This window comes from Rana temporaria, chromosome 5 (genome assembly GCF_905171775.1).
Source record: "Rana temporaria chromosome 5, aRanTem1.1, whole genome shotgun sequence".
NCBI lineage: Eukaryota > Metazoa > Chordata > Amphibia > Anura > Ranidae > Rana > Rana temporaria.
In genome coordinates, this window is record NC_053493.1 from 273,718,419 (window position 1) to 273,745,763 (window position 27,345).

At 41.1% G+C, this 27,345-nt stretch overlaps 1 protein-coding gene across 3 annotated transcripts in view; it reads right to left on the reverse strand.

Moving 5' to 3' along the window:
• Nucleotides 1-1,751: 1,751 nt before the first annotated feature.
• The window catches only part of ZNF236 (zinc finger protein 236), a 274,436-nt gene continuing 248,842 nt past the window's right edge, over nt 1,752-27,345 (reverse strand). For all 3 annotated transcript variants that reach the window (XM_040353869.1, XM_040353871.1, XM_040353870.1), the window contains 2 exons: nt 6,925-7,101; nt 1,752-5,659 (listed from right to left, as the gene is read on the reverse strand). In XM_040353869.1, coding sequence (XP_040209803.1) covers nt 5,523-5,659; nt 6,925-7,101 — 314 coding nt within the window. In that variant the 3' untranslated portion in view covers nt 1,752-5,522. The remainder of the gene's footprint in view (nt 5,660-6,924; nt 7,102-27,345) is intronic.

The following is a 27,345-nucleotide window of genomic DNA, read 5'->3' on the forward strand; positions in this document are numbered from 1 at the left end:
TTTTTTTACATGCAATACACATTTTACCGATTCATTACTAGTAGAGTGTGCATCAATCAGAGCCATGCAGTGGCAATTGTAAATTAAACCGATATTGTCCTCCAGGTGCAAGAATTTCTTTCACTCTATGTTAATATTGTCTAAGGCTGGATTCACACCTATGCATTTTTTGTGCTTTTCGCATTTTGCAGGTTTGCACTACAGTCCATTTAACATGGTTTCCTATGGAACATGTTCTGTAGTGCAAATCTGCAAAATGCAAAAAGCACTAAAATTGCATAGGTGTGCCTTACCCCGGAAATTCCACCTGGTCTATTGGAATGTGATAAAACAATTCTACAGGACTTCCTCAATGATTGATGGCTCACAAGGGTACAACTGCGTGCACTAGGAAATGATTTCAAGTTGTCAGCTGCATTGATGTTTTCAGTAAATGAGAACGAGGTGATTGAATGTTATCCAAGGTGCATAAGAGTTTAGGATTTCTTAAGCTCAAAAACAGCCAGATTCAAATTAAAGCGGAGTTCCACCCAAAAATTGAACTTATGCTTATATGCTTCCTCACCCCCTCCAGTGTCACATTTGGCACCTTTAAGGGGGAGAGGGTAACGGGGACCCATTTATGACAGGTCTCTTTAGAGAAGATGGGCCGCAGCCCGATCTACCGAAAGTTCAGCCCCCTATTTCTTCTGGCACCTCTGGGCCAATTAGAAAGCGCAGCGTGCTTCGCACATGCACAGTGGGGAATCAGCAGTGAAGCCGAAATGCTTCACTGCCTGGTTCCCTTACCAGGAATGTGGCAGCAGCCCCCAGGAGTCGAACTGACCTTGTGGGCTCCCTGGACAGGTAAGTGCCCTAATATTAAAAGTCAGCAGCTGTAGTTATATATATTATATCCTTATTATAGGCTTTTCTCTGTAGGTGCAATTTCAAGAAAAAGGACTTCACTACCACTTTCAGTTGAGAGCTAACATGAGCCAATTAGCATTTGTGACATTTATCACCAGAGGTATGCTTGTTTTGGAAAACAGTTTAATTGGTGGGTTTAGTTCCACTTTAGGGCTGACATTTAGGGAAATAATGGAAGTGTTTTAGCTGCCAAAGAATTGGTATTTTCTTCCAGTCTTGAGAGTTAGAGGGCCTTGCCAGAGAACACAGCCAGGTTGGTGACCTGATTTTACAGCAGTTAAAGCGGTGGTTCACCCTAAAAACTACATTTTTTTATTCCACTGCCCCCCCACATTACAATTCGATTAAGGCTCTTATTATTTTTTCCATGCTGTACATACCTTAGTACAGCATATTCACCCGTGCATCCGGGTTGCGAGTCCCGCGGGAGTGGGCGTTCCTCACATGTGTTTGATTGACATTTTGCCCAAAAACGAGCTCCCCCCGTCGCGTAAGCCGCGTCACAGTTGGCGAAAGGAGCCGAACGGCGAGTCGGCGCTATACTGCGCATGCGCATCGCCGTTCGGCTCCTTTCGCCAATCGTCATCATCTTTTGGTAGAGAAGTCTAACCATCTCCTACTGTAAAGAACTGTTAGAATTTTTTTTTTTTTTTTTTTTGCATTTCTGGTTGTTACATTCAAGACGTTGTGCAATTAAGATAACAATATTTGGAAATCACTGATTCAAAAAAAGTTGAAATGATAAAAAAAATATATAAAAATGTACAGAACAATAGGGTACCATGTATATGTATGCATGTACATGGGAGTGGACTACATAAAGGAATGTAAATAGACACACATTATTAAAAAATATCTGTTTAATACACTTTAAGTTCAATATTTTACAACGTTTTAAGTCACAAGCTGCTTAATGCTCTATATTTACAATAGAAAGTGTTTAAAGGAGATGAAATCATGAATTAGATATCTGTCTGCAGCTGTTCACACAGTCAGCATATATCTGAGGTTAGAGACAGTGTCCAGATCATCTGTCTCGAACTGCATGTAATTGCTGCTGTGCGAACACCTGCCAACAGTGAAGAATAGCTGCAGCCACCGTCAGCATCTCATTGCATTGTATAGGGTGAATGGCCACAGCTCTTTGCATATACCTGTCATTCCAGCCTCAGGAATCCACAGATTTTTGCCACCAGAATTTTTTTTTACATTTTGTCTGTATTACGTCAAGAAAGCCAAGAAGAGTTCTCACAGCTGCACTGTTAAATTAGCTCATCAGCAGGAGTTTAAAGCAAGTATCCACCAATCAGAGAAGGGATGATGGGCCTGCGCAATGTATTGCTTGAATAGAAAACCTCTTAATGAACAGCCATGTTCAAAATCAGAAATAAAAAAAAAACAGGTAAAAGTGCAAATGTTCACAGCTTATGAAAGTACAAATCAAATAGTAGAAGCATGTAGCACATAATATTAAAACAAACCATTTTGCACAATTTACAAAAGGCTGCTTACATTGGATTTTTCAAGGAAGTTTTCAGTTTTACAAAAAATACTATGATGCCATTTTTTTGTTTATATACAAACATTTACAAAATAAATATTTTCATCATAACAGAAATAAAATGAAAACAAATTATTGATAGAGATAATAGAAACCACTTGTGATGAATTGCTTGCCTGTTTAATATTTGACATGTTCAATGGAAAGCAATTATGTTATACAAGGTGCAGCAGCATTAATCAGATTTCACTTTAATGGAGTCAGATATATGGATGGGTCCAATGAGTAGCTGCACTTTGCATTAAGATGACAGACTACACTCAAACTCTTTAGGCAATGGCTCGTTTACACTTGCTTCAAAATGTGGCATTGGACACTAAATAAAATGGTCCCCTAACAGTTCTGGTCACATGTTGCGTTTGCTTAAAAAATCAATATCCTATGTTGCTTTCCTGGTGCTTCAAATCGTCTCCAAAACCTCCACAGAAGTCAATGACAAAGCTTGCTCGAGGCTAGGTTCACACAGATGCGGCTTGCAACAGGGGTCCAGTGTATCCCAATTCTCTGTTTTTGAGATGAATCAGGGCTGAATTTTTGCCTGAATTCGGCCCTGAAGAGCCAGAGCTTTAGAGCCAGAGCCAGAGCTTCCTGTACAAGCTGCAACGGAGATATGTGAATCGGTTCCATAGAGAGCCAGTCAAAATCTCCTGTCATGCTAATTGGAAAGCCGCATCCAATTTGCATAGGTGTGAACCCAGCCTAAAGCACCTGAAGCTTTTGATGAGCTTTTAATCAGTGTTAGCTTCGCTTTGTTTTAGTAGTATTGCAAATACTGAGAAATGCACTGGGAAACCAACAAGTGAACTTAAAAGACGTCATCAGCAGTCACTTCTGGTTCATGTGTGTATATATACTGGAAAAGTCACTTCTGGTGTGCAGTGTGGAGCAGTAGGAAGATGAGTGGGGTCAGGACTGGAACTGAGCAACTAGCAGACTGCATGCATGGTGTGCAACACGGGAACGCTATAGCACATTGGTGGGATTATGGTGACATGGTCTTCAGGTATTAGGAAAATATCGTTGACCAAAACAGAACTATATTTTGCTGTGAATTTCACAGATCAGGGGATAGGCTAAGAGTGGATCTAAATTTAAAACGTGAAGACTAGCAATGTTATAAGAAACATTTAGAAATGGTAATTATGCCAAAGGAGAAGCCTAAAGTGTTTTTTTATGTTTTTTATATGAAAAGTGCAATGCAGTGTGAGCGTGCCTACAGCCTCATAGCTGTATATCAGCAGTGTGGGATCTAGGGCACTGTATATTAGACTGCTAGTCTTAGGGGATTTCAAGTGAGATTTGGTGATGTCCTTACTGTGCTCTGACATGAGGAGGCAAAATCCTGCTTCTATCAAGACGGCTGCCCCCACGCAGACACCCCATGTACAACAAATAATCAGAATTCAGTAATGACCATAGATCAGCTTTTCTTTTTTTAAAGTGGAGTACACTTTAATGTCAGAATGTCATAAGGACATACCTATTTTTTGTATTTTGGGAAAACATATTAGCTTTTCACGGACTACGGAAAAGCAACAGAGTAAAAAGTATCTGCTGGTCAGATGGTATTGCAGTAAATAAGCAAGGAAGGAGTAATAAAAAGTCACAGCTGGAATGTTTTAAAATGTTCTCGATACTTGTTGGTTGGATTCTGTGGGAGACAAGATGTATACACAGACACAGTTTGAAATGAACTGCAAAAAGCCAACAACATAGATTTTACTAGATTACTTTTGCCAAATGAGCATTTAAATGTGGATTTCAAACTTGATATGTTTTTTCAATATGAACTCGCTCATAAATTGTTTATTATAATATATATCTATTATTTGGCTTTTTTACCAGAACAGAAAATCAGAAAATCACTTACACATATCGTCCTTCATATATGCGAAAATTAGACAGAAAAAAGACCCAGGGGAACCTAAAATATATATCAATGTGCCCTAAACTACACATTTAAACAAATGTTAAAAAAACCTAACCTAAAACAGTACAGAGAAAAAATGTTTTGGTTATTAAAAAAATAAAAATAAATACTTATTTGCTGTAAAATATTGCTGCCATGATGACATGTCTATACATTTTGTAAAAAGAAAAAAAAAAAGAAAAAAACTGTAGAAGTGATTTATACTCTGTAGTGACCAACAAAATGGAAATGTTAAGCAGAACACCTTAAATGTATAATACAGTTATAAGCTTTTATAAACAATTTAGAATCCCTATCAAGTACTTATACTTAATTTACATAGAAAATGGACCAGCCACTTTTCAAATAATAACCAAACTGAATTCCCCTCCATATAAAACTAAGGGGAAAAATAAAACAAGTGTTGAATTTTTTTGTAACATGATATTTTCTTCCAGTAGAGTTGCATATAAAATCAGAATATAGTATAAGAGCATATTTAGAATTGTGTGCATGTAAACATCAATGTATATGTACATGCAGCTGTATTTCAGCCAATTAGCATGAACCTTGTTCAGCAGGACATCACAAAAGCTAAGGAACTTAGAGTCAGCAAGTGCAATCATCTTTACTTCAACATTCGTACATTAAATAATTGCATTCCTGACTCATGTTTTACTTCCAGATGACGTTCTGGAGATCAAGAGTCATTGAAATAACAACAAAGAGTTCTGTAAGCGCAAATTATATTGTCAGAGGTACCTGAGTAAAAGTAGAAATTCAGAATATAATACACGCTGGTCAGCATTTCACACATATAGCACCTGAATAATATTTACATTTGATGCATGGTAAAGTGGAATGACACTCCACCATGTAGAGTTTGAATGCAATGCTAAGACTGTTCAATACATGTGTGTATGCAATTTACACAGAATAATGAAGTGATTTTGGTCATCGGAAAACATTGGTTATTCCACACTGCCATTCTCCAGATGATTCCTGAACAACTTCTTCCAAGTCAAGAGTTTGGGTGGTGTCTTCCCCACCTTCATCTTCCTCTGGGTGCAATGACATTTCTTCAATAAGACTGTTCAATGCATGCGTGTATGCAATTCACACAGAATAATGAAGTGATTTTGGTCATCGGAAAACATTGGTTATTCCACACTGCCATTCTCCGGATGATTCCTGAACAACTTCTTCCAAGTCAAGAGTTTGGGTGATGTCTTCCTCACCTTCATCTTCCTCTGGGTGCAATGACACTTCTTCAATAAGATCTATAATGACAACACCAAATTTACACATACAAAATATAACAGAACGTCAAGTGACTTACACATATTAATGTTCCTTGCAAAGCACTGACCTCATGTAGTAGAATCGATCATTTATCTAGCATTCTATTTTTTTAATTTTATTTAACTGTACAGCTATTTGTCCAGCAAATCTACAAATACATTGCTTCCAGCATTCACTCATTCGGTTTAGGGATTGTATAAAGCTGTGGTTGTGTGAAAACAGGGCAAAACCAATGGTATTTTTTTTCTTCTTATCAAATGTTCTTAGGGTATTTTGAATCTAGTACGGCTTATATTCGACAGAGAAATCTATGTAACAACAATAGTTAACACATTCTAATTATGTCCAATTTGATAACAGAACAAATAGGATTCACCAAATGCATGCTACATTTGCTTGTGAATATCAGAACACAAGTATTGCAAATATAACAATTTCAAGGGTATTATTTATGACCTATTTGGGATTGCTGATACATTTGCATAGCATATTTTTTGTTTTCTTTTTATAAAGAGACAGACTTATTCATGGCATACTGTACATATTATGAAACTATTACTAATGGACACTAACAAATGGACAGAGAGACCTTTTTTAGGAAGGTTGTTACCATAATGAAGCAAGAACAAAATTGAAACTCAGTGAGACCCTCTATGTGCAGGCAAACAACTGGCTTGTTTTTTTTTTTAAAACTGCAGCAAAGGTGAAATTGTTGGCCATATAAATCAAATTAGTGGTGTTTGATAAGGCAAAACTTTTTGTTCTGCAAATGGCTTTCACACTAAAACAGACAGTGAATAAAGCATGGGGTTGCAAAACATAAATATTACGGCTACTGTATACAGGTGTCAGACTTCATAGTAAAATGCAGAATGCTTTCAGGGATTATTGTCTTGCAGTTCAGGCGGCTTTCCCAGGGATTTTATTAAGGAATACATGCATTTAACACACTTGAAATTACTATATAAAGATCCAACAGTACTGTTTTTTCACAATTACATCTCACAATAGTGAGTCTTCTTAATCCAAGTATCTAAAATAGCTCTGTAGACTCACAATTACCAGTTTTGAATCTGATTTGTTATCTGGGTTTGACTCTAGTTCACAAAAGCTCACATTATTATTATTAATAATAATAATAATAATATCTATATTCCTATGTGCTTTGATTTTTTACCATAAGTGAACACTGAATAGTTTACTCTGCATAGACAGAATACAGCAGGACATCAATTAAACCTACCAGGGTAAGAATGGGTTCGCTTCATGTGCAGCTTCATATTGCATTTCTGGGAGAAGGTCATTGAACAGTAATCACATTTGTAAGGTTTTTCTCCAGTGTGTTTTTTCATATGCACTTGTAGTGCACTCTTCTGGTTAAAAGCTTTCTCGCACAGTGTGCACTGAAATGGTCGTTCACCTGTGAATAGAGATAGTCATTGCGTAGCTGCTAAAAAAATGTGCTTGAATATTGCAGGAGACAGCTTTAGGCTACATGCTCACAGGCATAAGAACTTGACTCCTGTGACGCGTATTCAGCCAACAGTGGGTGACGTCCACCGACGTTACACAGCTGGTCCAGACTCTGGAGAGTTCCCGAATTTAATGTTAGGATTCACCCAGATCTCAGCATGCTGCAGAGAGCTTGAGCCAGCCACTCCCACCCCATGCATAGCCCAGTGCTCCAGTGAGTGCCAAAAGGGCATAGCAGAGAGACGGTGACTGACAGTCAATGGCTCTCTGATTACTGAAGACCGAGAACCATGCGATCAGCGGTCTTTGATTGCTTGGTTCTTGGTCTTAGAGGTGGCAAGGGACAGATGCTGCATCCACCTAGGTGAGTATGTAGGTTTGTTTTTAAAATAAAATAAACCCCAAACTTCCCTTTTTCGCACAAATTTGTAATTTTAGGTTATTTCTCACACACAGCATAGACATACTTACAATTACACCTCAAAACACATTCTGCTACCCCTCAGAGTATGGGGATATTACTTTTTCCACTAGATGCAAAGAGGGGCCCAAAATCCAAGGAACACCTTTGGGCTTTCAAGGAGCATAAATTAAACATTTTATTTCCTGACTACCTATCATATTTCTTGAGTCCCTGAAGGGCCAGGACAAGTGAAACACCCACAAAATTATACCATTTTGCAAAACAAACATCAAAAAGGTATTTTTTTATTTGCACAAAGTTGTCAATTTAATAAGATAATTTTTACACACAGCATTGGTATACTTAGAATTTCACTCCAAAAACACATTATGCTACCTCTTCCAAGTATAGGGATAGCACATGTGAGACTTTTTCAATGTTTGGACTGATTAAGTACCAGACATTGTACCTTATGCATTACAAAAATCAGCCAATTGTATAAAAAACAATGAACTTAGTGTAGCGTCACCTATAGTAGTCATTGGCTCTGGTGAGCCAGGGACTGTTGTGGCTATCAATCGGGAACATCGCTGCTGGGTGCACTGGTCTTCTGACATTGTCACTGGTGTGACAGTGATCAGGGACACTATTGCTGGCATACACTGGCCTGGAGACACTGGGGCTGAAAAACTGGGACAAACTGTTGCTGGTTGCACTGGTCAGGTGTGGCAGAGATTAGGAATGCTGTTTTTAGCTATACTACTCTGGTGACCCTGTGACTGGCTGCACACTAGGGCTCTTCTTTTTCTTTACATACTGTCACTATTATGACATTGTACTGCTGGGGCTATTAATCAAAAACAATGGCTGCTGTACTGGCATGACAGAGAACTGCAGTGTAGTAAGCAGTCTGTTTTTTGACTGTAGTAAGCAATGACTCAAAGGCTGCAGGCGTGCAACCTATATTTACATGTGTGATTGCTGTGATGGGTCACTGTAATCACATGGTACAGGGCCTGTACTCCTAGTGTGTGATCGCTGTGTCTGATGGACACAGCGATCACAGGGCATGCATAAGATGCAAATCAGGAGGAGGTTTTAATACCACCCCCAGAATGTAGGAAGCTTCCGCCCAGCCATTTATCTACAGTAGCTGGTCAGGAATCTGTTAAAAATAAGATTTTCGGGAAAATAAATGTTTTCTCTTATTTCCTGTTAAAAAACAGAATACATTTGTTCTTCCTAGATTTGGAGCAAAGTGTATTCTGCACAGTAAAAAAAAAAAAAAAAGAAAAGCTGCAAACTATGCTATATAAATTTGAAACTGCCTATTTCATCTTGAGGCCCTACAATGTCAGGACTACACAAAGACCCTCAGAATTACCCTTTTTTGGAAGTACACACCCCAAGGTATTTATAAAAAGCACAGTGGAAATTTTGAAGATCTACTTATTTGTCACAGTTCTTTGAAAAACAAAGTGAATGAAATTTGATTTTTGTTTCGGCTTATGTGCATTTAAAGTTACTTTTCACATATAACATGGGTATACTTACAATTGCACCCGAAAATACATTTTGCTACTCCTCTTAAGTATGGGGATACCACAGACCCAAAAATCCAATGAGCACCTTCAGGCTTTCAAGAGGTATAGATTATGCCAATGTTTTTCCAGTCCTCAAGTACCCCCAACAGGTCATGTTTTCAAGCTTTCCATAATATTTTTTGCACAGGTGATTTGATCAGTTTCACGTCCTTAGTAACCACAGCTATTTTATCTGAGGGAAATCCTGAAAACATGATCTGTTGGGGGTACTTGAGGACTAGAGTTGAGAAACATTGATTATGCATCCGATTTCCTGACGCATATTACACTTTGGGATGCTCCAAAGTGTCACCACAGTAGAACAGGGTAGGGAGCAGAGTTTTCAATTTTAGCAAGACATTTCTACTACATGGAATACCTATCCTATTTTCAGAGGTCCCAAGGTGCCAGGACAGTAGAAACATGCTCAAAATCCCCACATTTTGCAAAGCAGACTCCTTAAGGTAAAAAGTTAAACACTGCTGTGATCAGCAAACTGGAAACACTGGCACTAGCTGTGATCAGCAACTGAAAACACTGTCTTTGGCTGTGATCAGCAAAGTGGAAACGCTGGTACTGGCTGTAATCAGATAGGGGCACTATGATCAGGCAGAGGCACTGTGATGTGAACATTAGAACACTGGTTACAAGGAGCAGACAGCTCTCCCCTCTTACAACAGTTCTGTGTCTAAGACAGGAAGAGGAAAGCTGACTGCTCATTGCAACAGCTGTTTACACTTCTGATTGCCGTCACTGATCACAAGGTACAGAGCCAATCTCATTGGCTTTGTTCTTTGCTTGTGATAAGCACTGGCCAACTGACAAGTGTGATCACAGGCATTATTTACAATTGTGACTGCTGTCTTTGATCACAGCGATCACATAGTACAGTTCCCTGTGTGCCTGTTATCTGCCTTGTCCAATTATACTGTGATCACAGGACTGTGCAAACATGAGAACTAAAATTGTGTAAATGAGTTGTCTAACTTCAATACTGGACATTTTCAACCCCCCCCCCCCCCCTGCACACATTGAATGACAATTGCGCAGTTATGTAAAAAAAAATCACACAAATAGAGCTTTCTTTGGGTGGCATTTAATCGCCATTTTTTTAAAATTCTTTAGGCCAAAATGTATGATCAATCTTGATATACTGAAGGCCTATTTCATTTGTTGTGCCGGAAAATTCCAGAACAGTACAAATATCCCCCAAATGACCCCTTTTTGAGATTCTTGTATATATTTCAGACTATACTAACAAGCCTCCCCTAAAAGTTCTTCAGCCCCAGCCCCAAGGCAACATTAAAAAATTACAGAAGGAAGAAAAACCAAGGAGGACTGGGGCTACCAAATTTAGCACTTTACCATGAAGCAGTACTTATGGCAATACTCATAGATAGTATATATTGCTTCAAGGATAAGCAATGAGCCCAAATAGATGTCCATATGCCCCCACTTCCCTATCTGTCTTTGCCATGAATACCCCCTAAAAAACGATGATTTATCCTTTTCATTATTATCACCTCTTAAAATTTGGGATCATTTACCGTAATTAAAACTATAACTATTTCAACCAATGACCCCAATTCTGGGCAACCCAGATTTTCCACCAGGACAGTTTAGACAGGGACTATTCAAGTGGGCCGCACGTTTAGACAGAGAGCAAGTCAATAAAGGAAATGCTGGAGGGTTCAGAATAACTGCAAAGAAATTGGGAGGAGTATTTCCAACTTAGGAATATTTATAAGAACTTACTAAGGAAGGGACCAATACACAGACCTCTTACAAGTTTTAAAAAGTTATGCTTAGGGACACAGGCTCCTTCCCACCCAATTTCAACTATTTATGCTTTACTGCTGCCTGCCTCAACCCCAAGAGTACCATACTATATAGCTGAGTGGGAAAGGGAATTGGAAGTACAATCTCACAGGAAGACACCACAAAAGTATTTCTGTGGACACATAAAATGTTCTTAGTTCCTAAAGTACAAGAAAAAAAACTTTAAACTAATATCACAATGGTATCAATATCTGGTTAGGCTGCACAGAAAATGTCTTCAAAAGTCAAATATCTGCTGGAGGTGTCAAATACATCTTGGAACATTACTCCATTTATGGTGGACATGCCCAAGAATTGCACCTTTTTGGACAACTATGTTCAATGTAAATGAATTTATAACGAATAGAGAAGTTGTTTGTATGTCAAAGGTAGTATTGCCAGGGGCGGACTGGGCCAGGGGACAAGGATGCGTTTTCCCCCTGGGCTGCTCTGATATGCTCTGCAAAGGCTGCCTTGTTGCCAGCTCAGGACCGCACATGCGCAGTATTTGAGCTGGCCGAGTGCGGCAGCTATATCCAGCACTGTGAGCAGCCGATGTCTTCTGTCTCACAGCCGACAGTCTGTGTTACAGAGCCCAGCCCCTCCCACCCTCCTCCACACAATTGGCTGGCAGAGGCTGCTCTCTCTTTCCCCGCCCACACTATGGCCAGCCTGTGTGCTGACTGGGAAGAAGATGTGTGGGCGGGAAGTTCAATCTGAGCAGTCTGCTCGAATGCAGTGAGTCACCTGGACAAGTAAAGTAAGTGAGCTTCTCCACCCTCCCCCTCTCTGCAGCTAAAACATTTTTTTTTCTAGCAGCCTGTGACAGACACTACCCAGGTGTTATGATGTGGGCTCACACTGGTATCCTGCAGTTTGTCTTCCTGCATGTTGCCCCTATTCCCATATAGAGGTTGCACATTTTTACTGCATGTTCTGAAAGTGCACAAAATGCCGAATGCTGCATCTTTGGTGCAATTCCAGAAAATGCAGCAAAAATTTGCAACCTGGGGGACTATGACTGTGGAAAACTGCCAGTACACCAGTGTGAGCCCGAAAACTTGTATTCATTTGCAGCAGGCACTGCCATTCCACTGAAAAGTGACAGGCAGAGGAGGTGATATCACATTTCATCCCTGCCTGTTTTAACCCCCTAAATGCCCATTCCTCCAGGTAATGGCACTGTTCACTTTTGAACTCCACCTTGTTTCCATTACTCTCAGTAGGTATTAGATATGCTCTCACCTTATTGTTTCTAATACCTAAAGAGTTCTGGAAATAAGGTGGAGTAAAAAATGAATTTCTACACCCAAGTGGAGCATTTCTTTCTCAAGATTTGAGGGTATTATTAAACCCAAAGGCTGGTTGACCTAGGCCACCATAGACAGATTGAAATTCTGCTGGTTCAGCAGAAAGTTCAATCTATCTATGTGTAGAATGTGGTTGTACAGAATTCAATCTATCAATTGACTTCAGTACAACCAGCGTGTCTTTTTTTTTTTTTTTTTGGCAATCACTGCTGGCTGCTATAGCTGCCAGCAGTGATCACTGTATTCTGATGGCTGGAAAACGTTCAACCCCACAGAGAGTGACCCCTTTGCACTGCCCCCACAAAGAGTGACCCCTTTGCACTGCCCCCACAGAGAGTGACCCCTTTGCACTGCCCCCACAGAGAGTGACCCCTTTGCACTGCCCCCACAGAGAGTGGCCGCTTCGCACTGCGGGCAATGTGGAGCAGTCTCATTCTCTGTTCAGGCAGTGTCAAGCGGTCTCTCTCTCTCTCTGTGCAGGAAGTGTCAAGTGGTCTCTCTCTCTCTCTCTCTCTGAGCAGGAAGTGTCAAGCAGTCTCTCTCTCTCTCTGGGCAAGCAGTGTCAAATGGTCTCTCTCTTTCGGGGACAATATGGAGCAGTCTCCCCCTCTCTCTCTCTGTCGGGGGAATGTGGTGTAGATGGATGGTAAGACAATTCGGTGGTTCAATGGGCCACGTGACTGGACTTGCCCCCCAGGCCCAAGGCTGCCAGCCCTCCCCTGAGTATTGCTGTCTATTCTTCCGAGCTCTGCGAGTGACGTCAAGTAGGGACTCTTATGCTTTTGTCTGATGGCCACAAGGGCTGTTATACAGAGATTTTAGAGCTCTCCTAACCCCATGGGAATGATAGAGTGGGTAGAGGAAATGCAAAGTTGTGGAGTATGGAAGAATTGACTGCATTGATAAAATTGCGAGACTTTCTCACAGTATGATCCCCATGGAAATATTTCTGTGCATCCTTGAAGATGAGGTAGTTTTCAGAAGTAATGCACATTGCAAAATAGTTAATTGAGGCGTGGGGGCGCAGGCAGAGATGATGGGAAAAAGAGGAGACAACATTTTATTGTTCTGCGCCTTATTTCTCTTGTTTTCTCCTTCCCCAAGTGGATAGAGGTTGAGTTTACAAAGAAGTTGTTTCAATAATTCTTCTCTTTATGGGAGACTCTAAATGAACCGTATTTTTCGCCGTATAAGACGCACCTGACCATAAGACGCACCTAGGTTTTAGAGGAGAAAAACAAGAAAAAAAAATATTCTGAACCAAATGGTGTACTAAAATATTTTATATTATACTACGACTATAGGTGGGTGGTGGACACACAGCAATACCACCCCACCTATCAAATCAGCTCAGCTACACTATATCTGGTGGTGGTGGTGGACACAGCAACCCCCCCCCCTCCCAGATCAGCTCAGGGTGGCAGGGCAGACACAAACACACCTTAAGCCTCTATCACATTAGCTCAGGTGATGAGCAATGGATACCATGCCAGCTCACACCTCCCACCCCCTTATCAACAGCTCACCTCAGGCAGTGGAGGACACTGCCATTATAATCCCCTCTCGCTGGCTGCCTCTCAGATGTACTCAGGAAGCAGCTAGGAATTAGTTGTGGTGACATATTCAGAGCACAGCAGCTGCGGGGGAAGGAGCAGGAAGTCAGACAGGACTAGACCACGGCCCTGAAAGGGAGGGGGGGGGGGTTCGGCTGAAAAAAAAACAGCAAAGGCTCTTACTGCCTTCAGGATGGTGTCACCTCTGGCGGGTGACACCCGATCTGGGTGAGGAGCGCACCCCCATAGCACCGCTACTGACATCCCCCATGTTTTGACACCCGGGTGCAAAACGTCTCCCCCCACTCCCTCTTGGTATGCCCCTGCTAGGAATGCATCACATGTCCTGTCCTCTCTCCTATGAGAGAGGGATTCTGACACGGCAGCGACGGAGGGGGGGGGGGGGCAGTGACTGTCAGCATTCACAATATAAGACGCAGGGACATTTTTTGGAGTAGTAAAACTGCGTCTTATACAGCGAAAAATACGGTATATGTGGGCCTCTCTATGATGGTAGAGATTGCGGTAGATTTATTCAGAAATAGAGGGACACATAATTGAAGACTATGTAAAAGACAGTGTTTGTGGTAATATTGATGCAAAACAAAAGGACATTATCAACTTGGGTCTTTACTTCACAAGAGAAAAAGTTGCAAAGTTAGTCTTACAGCATTGTATGTTAATTGGTTTCCTGAACTATACTGACATTATCTCATTTTATCTGATAATATGGCACTTTTCTCCTTTGCATTCTCAATATCAGGGCTATTGAAAGCTATTGCCTGCATATGTTTAAGTCTTTGCATGTACAAAGTAAAATTGGTATAAAGACTATGGAAATTGGAGCAATTATGGGAGAATATGTTGCATCTCACAAAATGTATCATGAAAAAACAGTTTCTGAGCATGCAGTAAACATTTTTTTCCTACTTAATGACATTTATTAAGAAGATGAAAGCATACAGGAATTGTTAGGATATGAAGCTTGCACATTTATTACGACAATGAAATTATAGGCAGAGGTTTATAGAGGTTCTTATGGAACAGCAAAATGCTACTGCACAACAAAACCATTTGTGAACGTTCTTCTTCAATGCAGAAGCAAATTTATCCTAATTGCTATGAAAATGAACCCTATAATAATCCTTAAATTTGCCTACCACAAAAACAACCAAAACACAGCCTATAAACCATAGTCCAGGGAATAAATAAGGTTATTGTACTTTCAAAATTCTTCATAAACCAAAAAATGGTAAATGCTAATTAACCAAAAATAAATAAAAAATTGGGAACACACTATATACATGTCCTGTTCAAACAAAATTACTATTAACTTTATTTACAATACTACAGTGCCTTGAAAAAGTATTCATGCCCCTTTAAATTTTCCAGTTTGTCATGTTACATCCAAAAACGTAAATGTATTTTATTGGGATTTTATATGATAGACCAACACAAATGGCACATAATTATGAAGTGGAAGGAAAATGATAAATGTTTTCAACATTTATAACAAATAAATATGTGAAAAGTTTGGCGTGCATTTTGTATTCCCACCCTGCTACCGCTACCTAAAAAATCTATCGGAAACAATTGCCTTTAGAAGTTACCAAATTAGTAAATTGAGTCCACCTGTGTGTAATTTAATCTCAGTATAAATAAAGCTGTTCTGTGAAGCCCTCAGAGGTTTGTTAGAGAACCTTAGTGAACAAACAGCATTATAAAGGCTAAGGAACTCACCAGACAGGCCATGGATAAAGTTGTGGCGAAATTTAAATCACGGTTAGGTTATAAAAAAAATATCAGAAGCTTTGAACATCTCATGGAGAACTGTTCAATCCATCATTCAAAAAAGGAAAGAGTATGGCACAACTGCAAACCTACCAAGACATGGCCATCCACCTAAACTGACAGGCTGGGTAAGGAGAGGATTAATCAGAGAAGCAGCCAAGAGACCCACGGTAACTCTGGAGGAGCTGCAGAGATCCACAGCTTAGGTCGGAGAATCTGTCAACAGGACAACTATTAGTAGTGCACTCCACTAATCTGGACTGTATGGAAGAGTGGCAAGAAGAAAGTCATTGTTGAAAGAAAGCCATAAGAAGTTCCATTTGCAGTTTTCGAAAAAGTCATGTGGGGGACACAGCAAACGTGGAAGTAGGCAGGTAGTAGCTGCTCTGGTCAGATGAGACCAAAATTAAACTTTTTGGCCTAAAAGCAAAATGCTATGCGTGGCGGAAAATGAACACTGCACATCAGCCTGAACACACTGTGAAACATAGTGGTGGGGATACTTCTCTTCAGCAGGGACAAGGAAGCTGGTCAGAGTTGATGGGAAGCTGGATGGAGCCAAATACAGGGCAATCTTAGAAACAAAAAACTGTTAGGCCGCGTACACACGGTCGGTCCAAACCGATAAAAACGGCCTGAAGTCCAGTTTCATCGGTCCAAACCGACCGCGTGTACGGCCCATCGGTCTGTTGTCCTTCGGACCAAAATTTTAGAACTTGCTTTAAAATCGAACCGATGGACCGCTGACCGATAGGTCCAAACAGATGGTTAGTACACAAAAACATCGGTTCAAAACCCGCGCATGCTCAGAATCAAGTCGACGCATGCTTGGAAGCATTGAACTTCGTTTTTTTTAGCACGTCATGTGTTTTACGTCACCGCGTTCTGACCCAATCGGATTTTGAACTGATGGTGTGTACGCACATCAGACCATCAGGCCGCTTCAGCGGTGAACCGATGAAAACGGTCCGTCGGACCATTCTCATCGGATGGATCGACCGTGTGTACGCGGCTTTAGAGTCTGCAAAAGACTTAAGACTTGGATGGAGGTTTATCTTCCAGCAGGACAAAGATCATAAACATACAGCCAGAGCTAACATGGAATGGTTTAGATCGGGGTTTAGCAACCAGTAGATCGTGGCCAGGTGACTGGTAGATCATGGTTTGGGCTTGCTGACCCGCCATCCCAGAGCATCAGAGTGCAATGTAGAGGGATTACTTGTAAAGTTGTAGTAGGGAGCAAGAACTGCATAAGCTGGTACCTTCTCTGTAGTGCTGGCTTCTGTCCCAGAACTGCATTCTACCTCTTATCCTGGCTAGTGGTCTTCAGAGGGGTGCCAAAAGCAGGAAAGAGGAGATCTTCAGGTTAGTGTGAAACAGTACACTGGGCATAATAGTATTGGGCTGCTTTTCACACTGAAGCGCTGTGGTGTACCCACACTGCGGGTGCAGCTTTCCTGCAGATTTGCTGCGCTTAGACATAACTTCTATAATATCCTGCAAATTTGCGACAAAAAAAGTGGGCTATAATAGAAATCTACAGCAAAGTGCAGCTAACACAAAAAAGGGGGCTCAGAATAGTGTTCACTTACATTTGCAGCTTGGGGGGTGGTAAATATGTTTTTTTATCACCCCCGCTCCATTTGCACTCCCTTTAGCTACAGAGGCCAGGGATGTACACATGTTGCATCCGGAGCGGGAGTTATACACCCTGTTATAGTTGGTGGCGGTAACACCTGCCAAGCACTCTGAAAGTGCCCTGCAACCTTGTGCAGTACAGCAAACAAGGGGTTAAAGCAGGCAGTGTTGTGTTGCTTTCTCACCACCTGCTTTAACTCCTTGGACCCCGCAGAAGCATGAAGTTGTGGAGCACTTACAGAGTGGCCCTATTTCCTTGAATGGGCTTGGCAGGCAGTAACATCCACCAAAAGCAACAGGGAGTTTAATTCCTGCTGCAGCATGTGTAGACATTTGGCTGCTGGCTAATAACCAAGTCTATCCATTTCTCCAACAGTCCATCTGGGGAACCGTCTCCCCAAACCAGAGCTGACTCATGAAATGAAAAACTGATTGTAAGAAAGAAATATTTATAAAAAAAAGATCAGAACCCCCCCCCCCTAAAAAAATCAGTCCAGGGAGACCTTACAGACATATCGGGCCAGATCCACAGAAGAATTACGCCGGCGTATCTATTGATACGCCGCATAATTTCAATGTTCCCGCGTCGTATCTTTGTTTTGTATCTACAAAACAAGATACGACTGCATCTGGGCTCGATCCGACAGGCGTACGTCTTAGTACGCCGTTGAATCTTAGGTGCATTTTTCCGGCGGCCGCTAGGTGGCGTTTCCATCGAATTCCACGTCGAGTATGCAAATCAGCTAGATACGGCGATGCACGAACGTACGTCCGGCGCATTTTTTTACGTAATTTGCGTTCGGCTGTTTCCGGCGTATAGTTACCCCTGCTATATGAGGCGTACTCAATGTTAAGTATGGCCGTCGTTCGCGCGTCGAATTTTGAATTTTTTACGTCGTTTGCGTAAGTGGTTCGCGAATAGGGATTTGCGTAGAATGACGTCACCGTCGTAAGCATTGGCTTGTTCCGGTTTAATTTCGAGCATGCGCGCTGGGATACCACCACGGACGGCGCATGCGCCGTTCAAAAAAAACGTTGTTTACGTCGGGTCACAATGTATTTCCATAAAACGCGCCCCATCACATCGATTTGAATTGTGCGCCCTTACGCCGCCAAAGATACACTACGCCGCCTTAACTTACAGCGTGCATTCTTTGAGGATTAAAAAAAAGTAAGTTACGGCGGCGTAGTGTATCTTAGATACGCTACGCCCGACGGAAATATGCGACAGGGTACGTGGATCTGGCCCATACTTCGTATAGCATTCATGTAAATTTGCCACTGGTTCCTCCATTCTCCTTACTTGATTCATCTCAATTATCCACTCTTTAAAGGGGTGGTAAAGGTAAAAAAAATCCCCAAAATAGCTTCCTTTACCTTAGTGCAGTCCTCCTTCACTTACCTCATCCTTCTATTTTGCTTTTAAATGTCCTTATTTCTTCTGAGAAATCCTCACTTCCTGTTCATCTGTCTGTAACTCCACACAGTAATGTGAGGCTTTCTCCCTGATGTGGAGTGTCGTGCTCGCCCCCTCCCTTGAGGGAGGAGGGGGCAAGCAGGAGTCAGGACGTCCACTAACACACAGCTCCTGTATCTGCAACGTGGAGAGCGCCCTGACTCTCCTGCTTGCCCCCTCCCCCCTCAAGGGAGGGGGCGAGCACGACACTCCACAACAGGGAGCAACAGGGAGAAAGCCTTGCATTACTGTGTGGCGTTACAGACAGAAGAATAGGAAATGAGGATTTCTCAGACGAAATAAGGACATTTAAAAGCAAAATCGAAGGATGAGGTAAGTGAAGGAAGACTGCACGAAGGTAAAGGAAGCTATTTAGGGGAAAATGTTTTTACCTTTACAACCCCTTTAATTGTAGGAGCAACAACAGTTTTGCAGTGTCTAGGTATAATTATGCTTGCTGCAGAGAGAAGAAAGCGAAGCAGACCCTTTTTGGTCTCTCCCTTAGAGCCCGGATATATAGACAATAAGGCAATTTCTGGAGATTTCTGATATTGCATGCCAGTGACATAAGAACAAATTTGAAAGACAGTCTCCCAAAATGTTATAATCCGGGAACATGTCCACCATATGTGGATCCATGTGCCTTTAACCCCCGCCCCAAAGCGCCAACACTTTTCGGGAAAGTTTAATGAATGAGAATAAGGGTGATTTGTGACTCCTATGTTTGCCTAATAAATGGGCAGTCTGACTTAATTTCATTATAAAGGCCACAAAGAACAAGACTAAGAGCATCACAATACTGCTTAAAGAAGGCCCCGAAGAATCCAACCTACCCCGGGCTTTTACCTTGTTTTAAAGATTTTATTGCTTGATTAAAAGGTGTTGTAAAGGTACAATTTTTTTTCCTAAATAGCTTCCTTTACCTTAGTGCAGTCCTCCTTCACTTACCCCATCCTTCGATTTTCCTTTTAAATGTCCTTATTTCTTCTGAGAAATTCTCACTTCCTGTTCTTCTGTCTGTATCTCCACACAGTAATGCGAGGCTTTCTCCCTGGTGTGGAGTGTCGTGCTCACCCTCTTCCTTGGACTACAGGAGAGTGAGGACACCCACTAACACACAGCTCCTTTCACTATCTGCAACATAGAGCGTCCTGACTCTCCTGTAGTCCAAGGAAGGGGGCGAACACGACGCTCCACACCAGGGAGAAGGCCTTGCATTACTGTGTGGAGTTACAGATAGAAAAACAGGAAGGGAGTACTTCTCAGAAGAAATAAGGACATTTAAAATCAAAATCGAAAGGATGAGATAAGTGAAGGAGGACCGCACTAAGGTAAAGGAAGCTATTTAGGAAAAAAAATTGTATCTTTACAACCCCTTTAATTTCTTCTAGTGAAAAAGGGGTCAAAATGCTTTTCGCCTGTTACTCTGTTAAAGATGGTAAAGCTGTATGCTTAATATAATCAGAAAGTTGAGAGTAATTAAAAAACTGTTTGAGTTAGCCATATTTGTGTCCCTTAAGTTATAGAGTGAGGAATATTAGTCATGGAAAGTAGAAGATATTTGTTCCGAAGCATGTACAAAGCCTCGCTGTGGACAGCGAATCTTTGAGATATAGCGACCCAGATTGTTTTTTTTAGAAATGGAGCATGCTAGAGCTTTACTGCATTTGTTACCATATTTATAAAGAACTTGTTGTGCGCATTCCCTATATTTAAAAAAAAGCCCAATCAAGCAGGGTGTGTAGTTCGACCTGCTTTAGTTGAAGAAGTTGAAAAGTAGAAGCATCTATGTTTAATTTACGTTTTAATTCTAATTCTTGAATTTCCTTGAATAAAGCAGTTATTATAGAGGTCCTTTCTCTCTTCAATCTAGCACCATGGGAGATCAATACTCCCCTTAGTACACACTTCAATGCCTCCCACTTTATTGTAGATGCTGTTTTATCATCCTTATGGTCTACCAAAAAATCTGAAACTGTCTCTGCTGTTTCTTACTTTGTTATTAAATCCTTTAATAAATTATCGTTTAGCCTCCAGGTAGGTTTGGATTTACATATATTTTGACGTTTCACTGAGAAATATAATGGGGAGTGATTTGTACACCTATCATAGACAGGATTCCAGTCTAACATACAATGAGAGATTAGAAAGTAGTCTATTCTGCAGTATGTATTATGAGAAGCTGAATAGCATGTGTAATCTTTATCCAAGGGATGTAGAATGCGCCAAACATCCACTAATTGGAGTGAATAAAACAAAAGCTTCAGCCTATCCAAACGCAAGTAGGAAATTTGTGATTAACCTGTTGAATTATCCATTAAATGATCCAAGATTATGTTCATGTCACCTCCTAGAATCATTGAGCCCTCTTGAAATTCTCTAAGCTTGCTTATTATAAGAAGTTAACATAATCACTTGTCCTTGATTTGGCGGATATTTGCCAAAGTGGATAGCTGGTGAAAGATTTACAATTTTACAAAGATGTACCTAACCTTAGGGTCAAAAAGCTCCTGAACATCAGAGATTGGGATCGAGGAGTGTATACCAATCGCCACTTCCTTCAACTTACTCCTGGGATTATTACTCATAAACCAGGAGGAATAGTACCTTGTGGGCATTTGCGGAAGTGATGAAGATTTGAAATAAGTTTCCCGTAGGAAACTAATATCTACCTTTTGCTTATGCATATCATATATTATTTGCGATCTCTTTTGTGGCGTATTTAGACCTCTGACATTCAGGTATCAAAACACAAACCTCAATAAACCATCTCTGATCAGAGAGATGGCTCCCCAGATAGACTCAAACCCATAAAAAAAGACAAAATAAGGGACAGACAAAAGAAAAAAAGTAACAAAATCCAAAGATAAGAAACAAAAAAATTGCCCTCCCATAAAAAGCCGAGACACAATGGATATCACCAAAGACCGATGCATCAGAGTTTATCCATAAAGGTCTGTATCTCTGCAATATAGAAATAAATCTATTGTTATTTCTCCTTTTTGCCCCCCTGAAAAAAAAAAGAAGCAGGTAAGGAAGAAAAAAAAATGGAAAAAAAGAAAAAAAATATTTAAACCTATGATTAGCATGCAATGCACATGATTGCAAAACAGTTTTATGGCAATTAGAGGTTGAAATCAGATGCGAGGAGGCGACATTGTGCCCGGTGATCTTTGAATTTTCCCATGTTGTTCAGGTAGATCTCCAGCTCTTTAAGGTTGCCTACCCCTGGTTTAGATCAAGGCATATTCATGTTTTAGAATGGCTCAGTCAAAGTCCAAACCTAAATCCAATTGAGAATTTGTGGCAAGACTTGAAAATTGCTATTCACAGATGCTCTCTATCCAATCTGACAGAGCTTGAGCTATTTTGCAAAGAAGAATGGGCAAAAATGTCAGTCTCTAGATGTGCAAAGCTGGTGGAGACATCCCCAAAGAGACTTGCAGCTGTATTTGCAGTGAAAGATGGTTCTACAAAGTATTGACTCAGGGAGTCTGAATACAAATGCATGCCATACTTTTCACATATTTATTTGTAAAAATTTGTGAAAACCATTTATCATTTTCCTTGCATTTCACAATTATGTGCCACTTTGTGTTGGTCTACCACATAAAATCCCAATAAAATAAATTTACGTTTTTGGTTGTAACATGACAAAATGTGGAGAATTAATACTTTTTCAAGGAACTGTAAATTAGTAAACAGAAAGGCAACAATTCACACACTGCAAAGCAAGGTGATATGCTATCCTTCAACCAACCATCTAATTAAAGGGCATATTAATGTAATTGTAGCTTGGTCCAATAAACAATTCAATTGATAATGGAGTGGTGCAGTTTATAGCAGGAGCCTGTCGCTTGCCAAAGAAGAAATAACAGTAGTTTGATTTTCTAACCTACTTAGTTGGCTGCTCAACCTCATATTAGGTGGCTGTCTTGTCTAAGGCAAATTCATATCCCCGCAGAGAAGTCATGATACATATGCCAAGAGCCAAGTATTCCGCTTATTGGGACAGCGATGAAACTGGATTTTTCTTTATTACCACCCAGTGTAAAAAAATTTACACTGTTGTGCCTCACTTCTGCCTCCCATTCAGTACCCTGCAAGCATACAAACTGACCACAGTCTTACGCCGCGTACACACGAATGGTAATTCCGACAAAAAAAGTCAGATGTGAGCTTTTGGTCGGAAATTCCGACTGTGTATATGCTCCATCAGACTTTTGCTGTCAGAATTTCCGCCAACAAAAGATTGAGAGCAGGTTCTCTATTTTTCCGATCGGAAAATCAGCTTGTTCAGAATCAAGCAGAAGAGCCTATTGAACTTCATTGATCTCAGCTCGTCGTACATCTTGTACGTCACCGTGTTCTTGACTGTCGGAATTTGCGTCAGAAAAAAATCCATGGTTTTTTTTGTTGGAATTTCTAATCGTGTGTATGAGGCACCATCCCATCCTTCCCCAGCTGCCCCTCACTTAACAGGATACAGAAGTGAAAATTTTGGTCATGGAAGAGAGAAGTCTGAGGAAATGCTTCCTCTTGCCTGCAGTAACTGCTGATTTCGATTCTGCAGAATATTCCTCCAAGGCTGATTTTGACTATGCCTATGCATGTTATTTCACTTGGTTTAAAGGGGCTGTAAAGGTACATTTTTTCCCCCCTAAATAGCTTCCTTTACCTTAGTGCAGTCCTCCTTCACTTACCTCATCCTTCGATTTTGCTTTTAAATGTCCTTATTTCTTCTGAGAAATCCTCACTTCCTGTTCTTCTGTCTGTAACTCCACACAGTAATGCAAGGCTTTCTCCCTGGTGTGGAGTGTCGTGCTCGCCCCCTCCCTTAGACTACAGGAATGTCAGGACGCCCACTAACACACAGCTCCGTTCTCTATCTGCAATGTAGAGAGCGTCATGACTCTCTTGTAGTCCAAGGGAGGGGGCGAGCACGACACTTCACACCAGGGAGAAAGCCTTGCATTACTGTGTGGAGTTACAGACAGAAGAACATGAAGTGAGGATTGCCCATTTTTATTATATGGTTGTATACGGACATGTCACTAATACAGTAGGTCTGCTTTTTACTCTAGAACAAGTTTAATTCCTTCAATAGGATTTCCAAAACAAATGGAATATTCCATTTCATTGGCACCTCATTTTTTAGCAGAAAGGAGAATTTCTCTTGACCTCTTACCATCAAACTTTTGCAAACAGCAAGGCCCTTGTCTGTAGTGCTTTGACTATATAACTTTATTGGTTAATGTATAACAAAAGGCAAAACTTTGTTTTGGACAGAGTGAAGATGAATACTGTAAGGGGTTAGCTCGGTAGCGGGGGTGTGTGACCCTCTGGATGGGTTCACTACACACGGAACTATACAGAAAGGCAGTCGAAGACGGTTGAAAACAAAGATTTTGGTTTATTCTTCCATCTTGCTGGAAACAAGTGCAAGCATCCAAACAGCATAAACAAAATCAAACATAAAATAAACCCTGGCCACTTGGGGCATCTACCTTCACCACACAGGAACCTATCTATCTATGGAGTCTAGCAGAGCCTACTGCTGGGTAGACACTGCTGATCATACAGCGAAAAAACAAAAGTCTTTTTGATTTTTATCACACAGAAAAATCAATAGCACCTCACCTCTTCAGAAGTATTTCTGCCCACTGCTCTCCTTCACTCAAAAAGCCTCAGGATGCAGAAACCAGTAGTAATCCCCTGGATTACTTATAGAGGCCTTAATTGCCTCATTCTGAACAGCTGAAGTTTTCCAACGCCCTTAAATCTTTCTGGCTACTTCTGCAGCAGACACCTGATAATTGGTGTATTGTCTAAACAGGGCAGAAATGTATCTCCCTTCTGTGACAACATCCACAGATTTACCTGACTTTCTGTCACAATACCTATTAGATTTGTATTGCTCTCTGTGTCCCCATTAGGGAGATTCACTCTTACTATTTGTCCGGTTTACCGTTATCACAAGTAAAAGAAAATTCCAAATTTTGGGTTGTCCCCAGTACAGTACTAGAGGGGAAATCTTCCAATGGGGACACTAGTTCTGGTGGGATTCCATTAATTTGTAGGTATTTCCTCTTACTTCCTGTTTTGGCGCCCGGTGTCCTGAGAAATGCAACTTCTATATTATGGCCTGTATGCTTTTATTAAACTTCCGTGCATAATTCGTACTGTAAATATCTCCTAAACTAGCACCGTTTTACATACAGCCGGTTACATCATTGGCACATACAGAAACGTGTGCTGTAAATGGCGGCTCCAGCTCTTTGCACGAGAGTGACGTCATTGCGGCTCCGGCCACTCACAAAGCCGGAGTCTGTGAACCCAGGAGGAAGACTGGGAGAAGATGGAAACTTTGTCAGCGTTGAGAGCTCGCTGTGGGAAGGCTTTGTTCTTAAAGTGGTTGTAACCCCACTATTTGGACTTTTACCTACAGGTAAGCCTACAACAAGGCTTACCTGTAGGTAAGGAGAATATCTCCTAAACCTGCACGGTTTAGGAGATATTACCCCCGCAATGCGGGCGGCGCATGCGCAGGGGGGACTCCACGGCTGAAGGACCGGCATCGCCGGACCCTGACGATTTTAAATCTCCCGCGCGCACGCGCGGGAGTGACGTCATCGCCGCTCCAGCCAATCACAGCGCTGGAGCGGCGATACCCGGAAGACACGCCGGAGCAAGATGACATCCTGCTCGGCGTGGACCAGGTAGGTGGTACACACCTCGTTCCGAGGTAAGTATTTCATAATAGGCTAGTATGCGATGCATACTAGCCTATTATGCCTTTTGCATTGCAGGTTTGGGGGAAAAAAAAAAAAGTTTATGCGGTTTACAACCGCTTTAAGGTAAAATCAAAAAGAAAAGTTGCATACTAATGATATCTTCACAAGCAAAACTTTATTCAGCCAACAAATTAGAGTGGTTCTGCCCCCGGGAGCACCACTCTAAACTCTCTATTACTCCAGGTATCCCTCTATGACTAATTTCAATTTGAGAAACATATGAGAAGAGTGTTCCTGGGGGCTGGACCAAATGCTAAAAATGATCATCTGATTAAATTTTTGCATGTGAAGACATCATCAGTGTGCAGATTTTTTTAGGGTTATACTGAGCACTGTTCCTTGATTCCAAAAACCATAAGCACTATATAATACATAAAAGGGTGCAAAGGGACTATTTAGGATCTTTGACCACTTCAGTTTCAGTACCTTAATATCCATACTAATATATATACACTGTACTTTAGTTTTAGAATCTGTCAGTTTTCTTCCTTTTTGCAAGTGTTTCCACTAGAAGGTTTTCACTCTGTGCCAGCTCACAATTTAGATTTTTCATCACTTTTATTTCCAGCGAGAATGGTCACTGGGACAAACAAAATGGCGGCAACATCCAAGGGAATTTAAAGAGCGTGTCTAAGACATCTCTTTAGAATTTCATCATGCCTCCACAGAACAAATGTCGGTGCAGGCAATGGATTTATGTACGGATTTGGACAGGTACAGTACATGAGTCTGGGCCATGCATTGCATTTGGGGGCGTACTGGGGTCTGCCCCCCTTGGGGTTGACAGTAGGCTGTGGGAGGATCCTTAGCAAATAGACAGCCTGCTGTTGATTATAGAATATGCCCACTGTCAGTTATCAATCATAAGAAGAGAGTGGACCTGATGAAAAAATGGTGTCTCAGCTTCCACATCAGGCTCCGTCCACTGAGTGTTAGTGGTTGTTAGGAGGCTGTAGGCCTGTGAAACTGACAGCATCCTTAACAGCCAGTGACAGGTGGGGAGGGTAGGGGGTAGCGGTGTAAAAGATGTCGCTCTGCTGCACAGCATATACAGACAGGCTACTGTATGCCAACTTATATGTGATCTTGATCTCCGGTTTTGTCATCTATGGCCTGGAGGTAATTATTTTTCAATTCTTTACAAAGTGGCACTATTAGGTACTACTTGAATCTGCTGCACGTGTCTTTAAAGCTAACAAAATGAGCAGCAGGGAATTTTACATTTGGCACATGCCATTTTAAAGAGTTGGCACCAAAAAAGTGTTGTTAGGGATTGATTAAATTCCCAGTTTGTGTAGCATTTGATCTGAGAGGAAGAAATTCATTTACAGCATCTTTTTTCCAAAACAGCACTTACGGAACTACCATGCTAAAGATATTTACCCAAAACTACATTCAGCAAAGTCTTCTGACTATAAAGAGGTCACAAATTGTATTTGTATTTAAAACTCAAATTAACCCAAGTTTTTTCTTTTTATATTTAGGATATAGGCAAGCTGCGTAAAAAGCTAGGGATATGGCAGCTTTTTTTAAATGTTCTAAAATTGCATACCATTCTGAACACCCTTGTGCTAGTAACACAATGCAGATCTGGAGCGCTGCTCTCACAGAGTGCAGTGATCTGGATCTACAGTAGTCTGAAATTCCCCCTGTACAGTTCTCCAATCAACAAAGCTCACACTTTCTCAAAGTATGCCTATATTTTATAAAAGCCACTATCCTTTGAGGTAAAAAAGTTTGTTTGCATGAATTTTTATTTGAGCACTAAAACACCAATGCACAATACACTAGCCCCTAATGATGAGGCAATGCTGCTGGGGACTGTTACAACCACTGACACCAAGT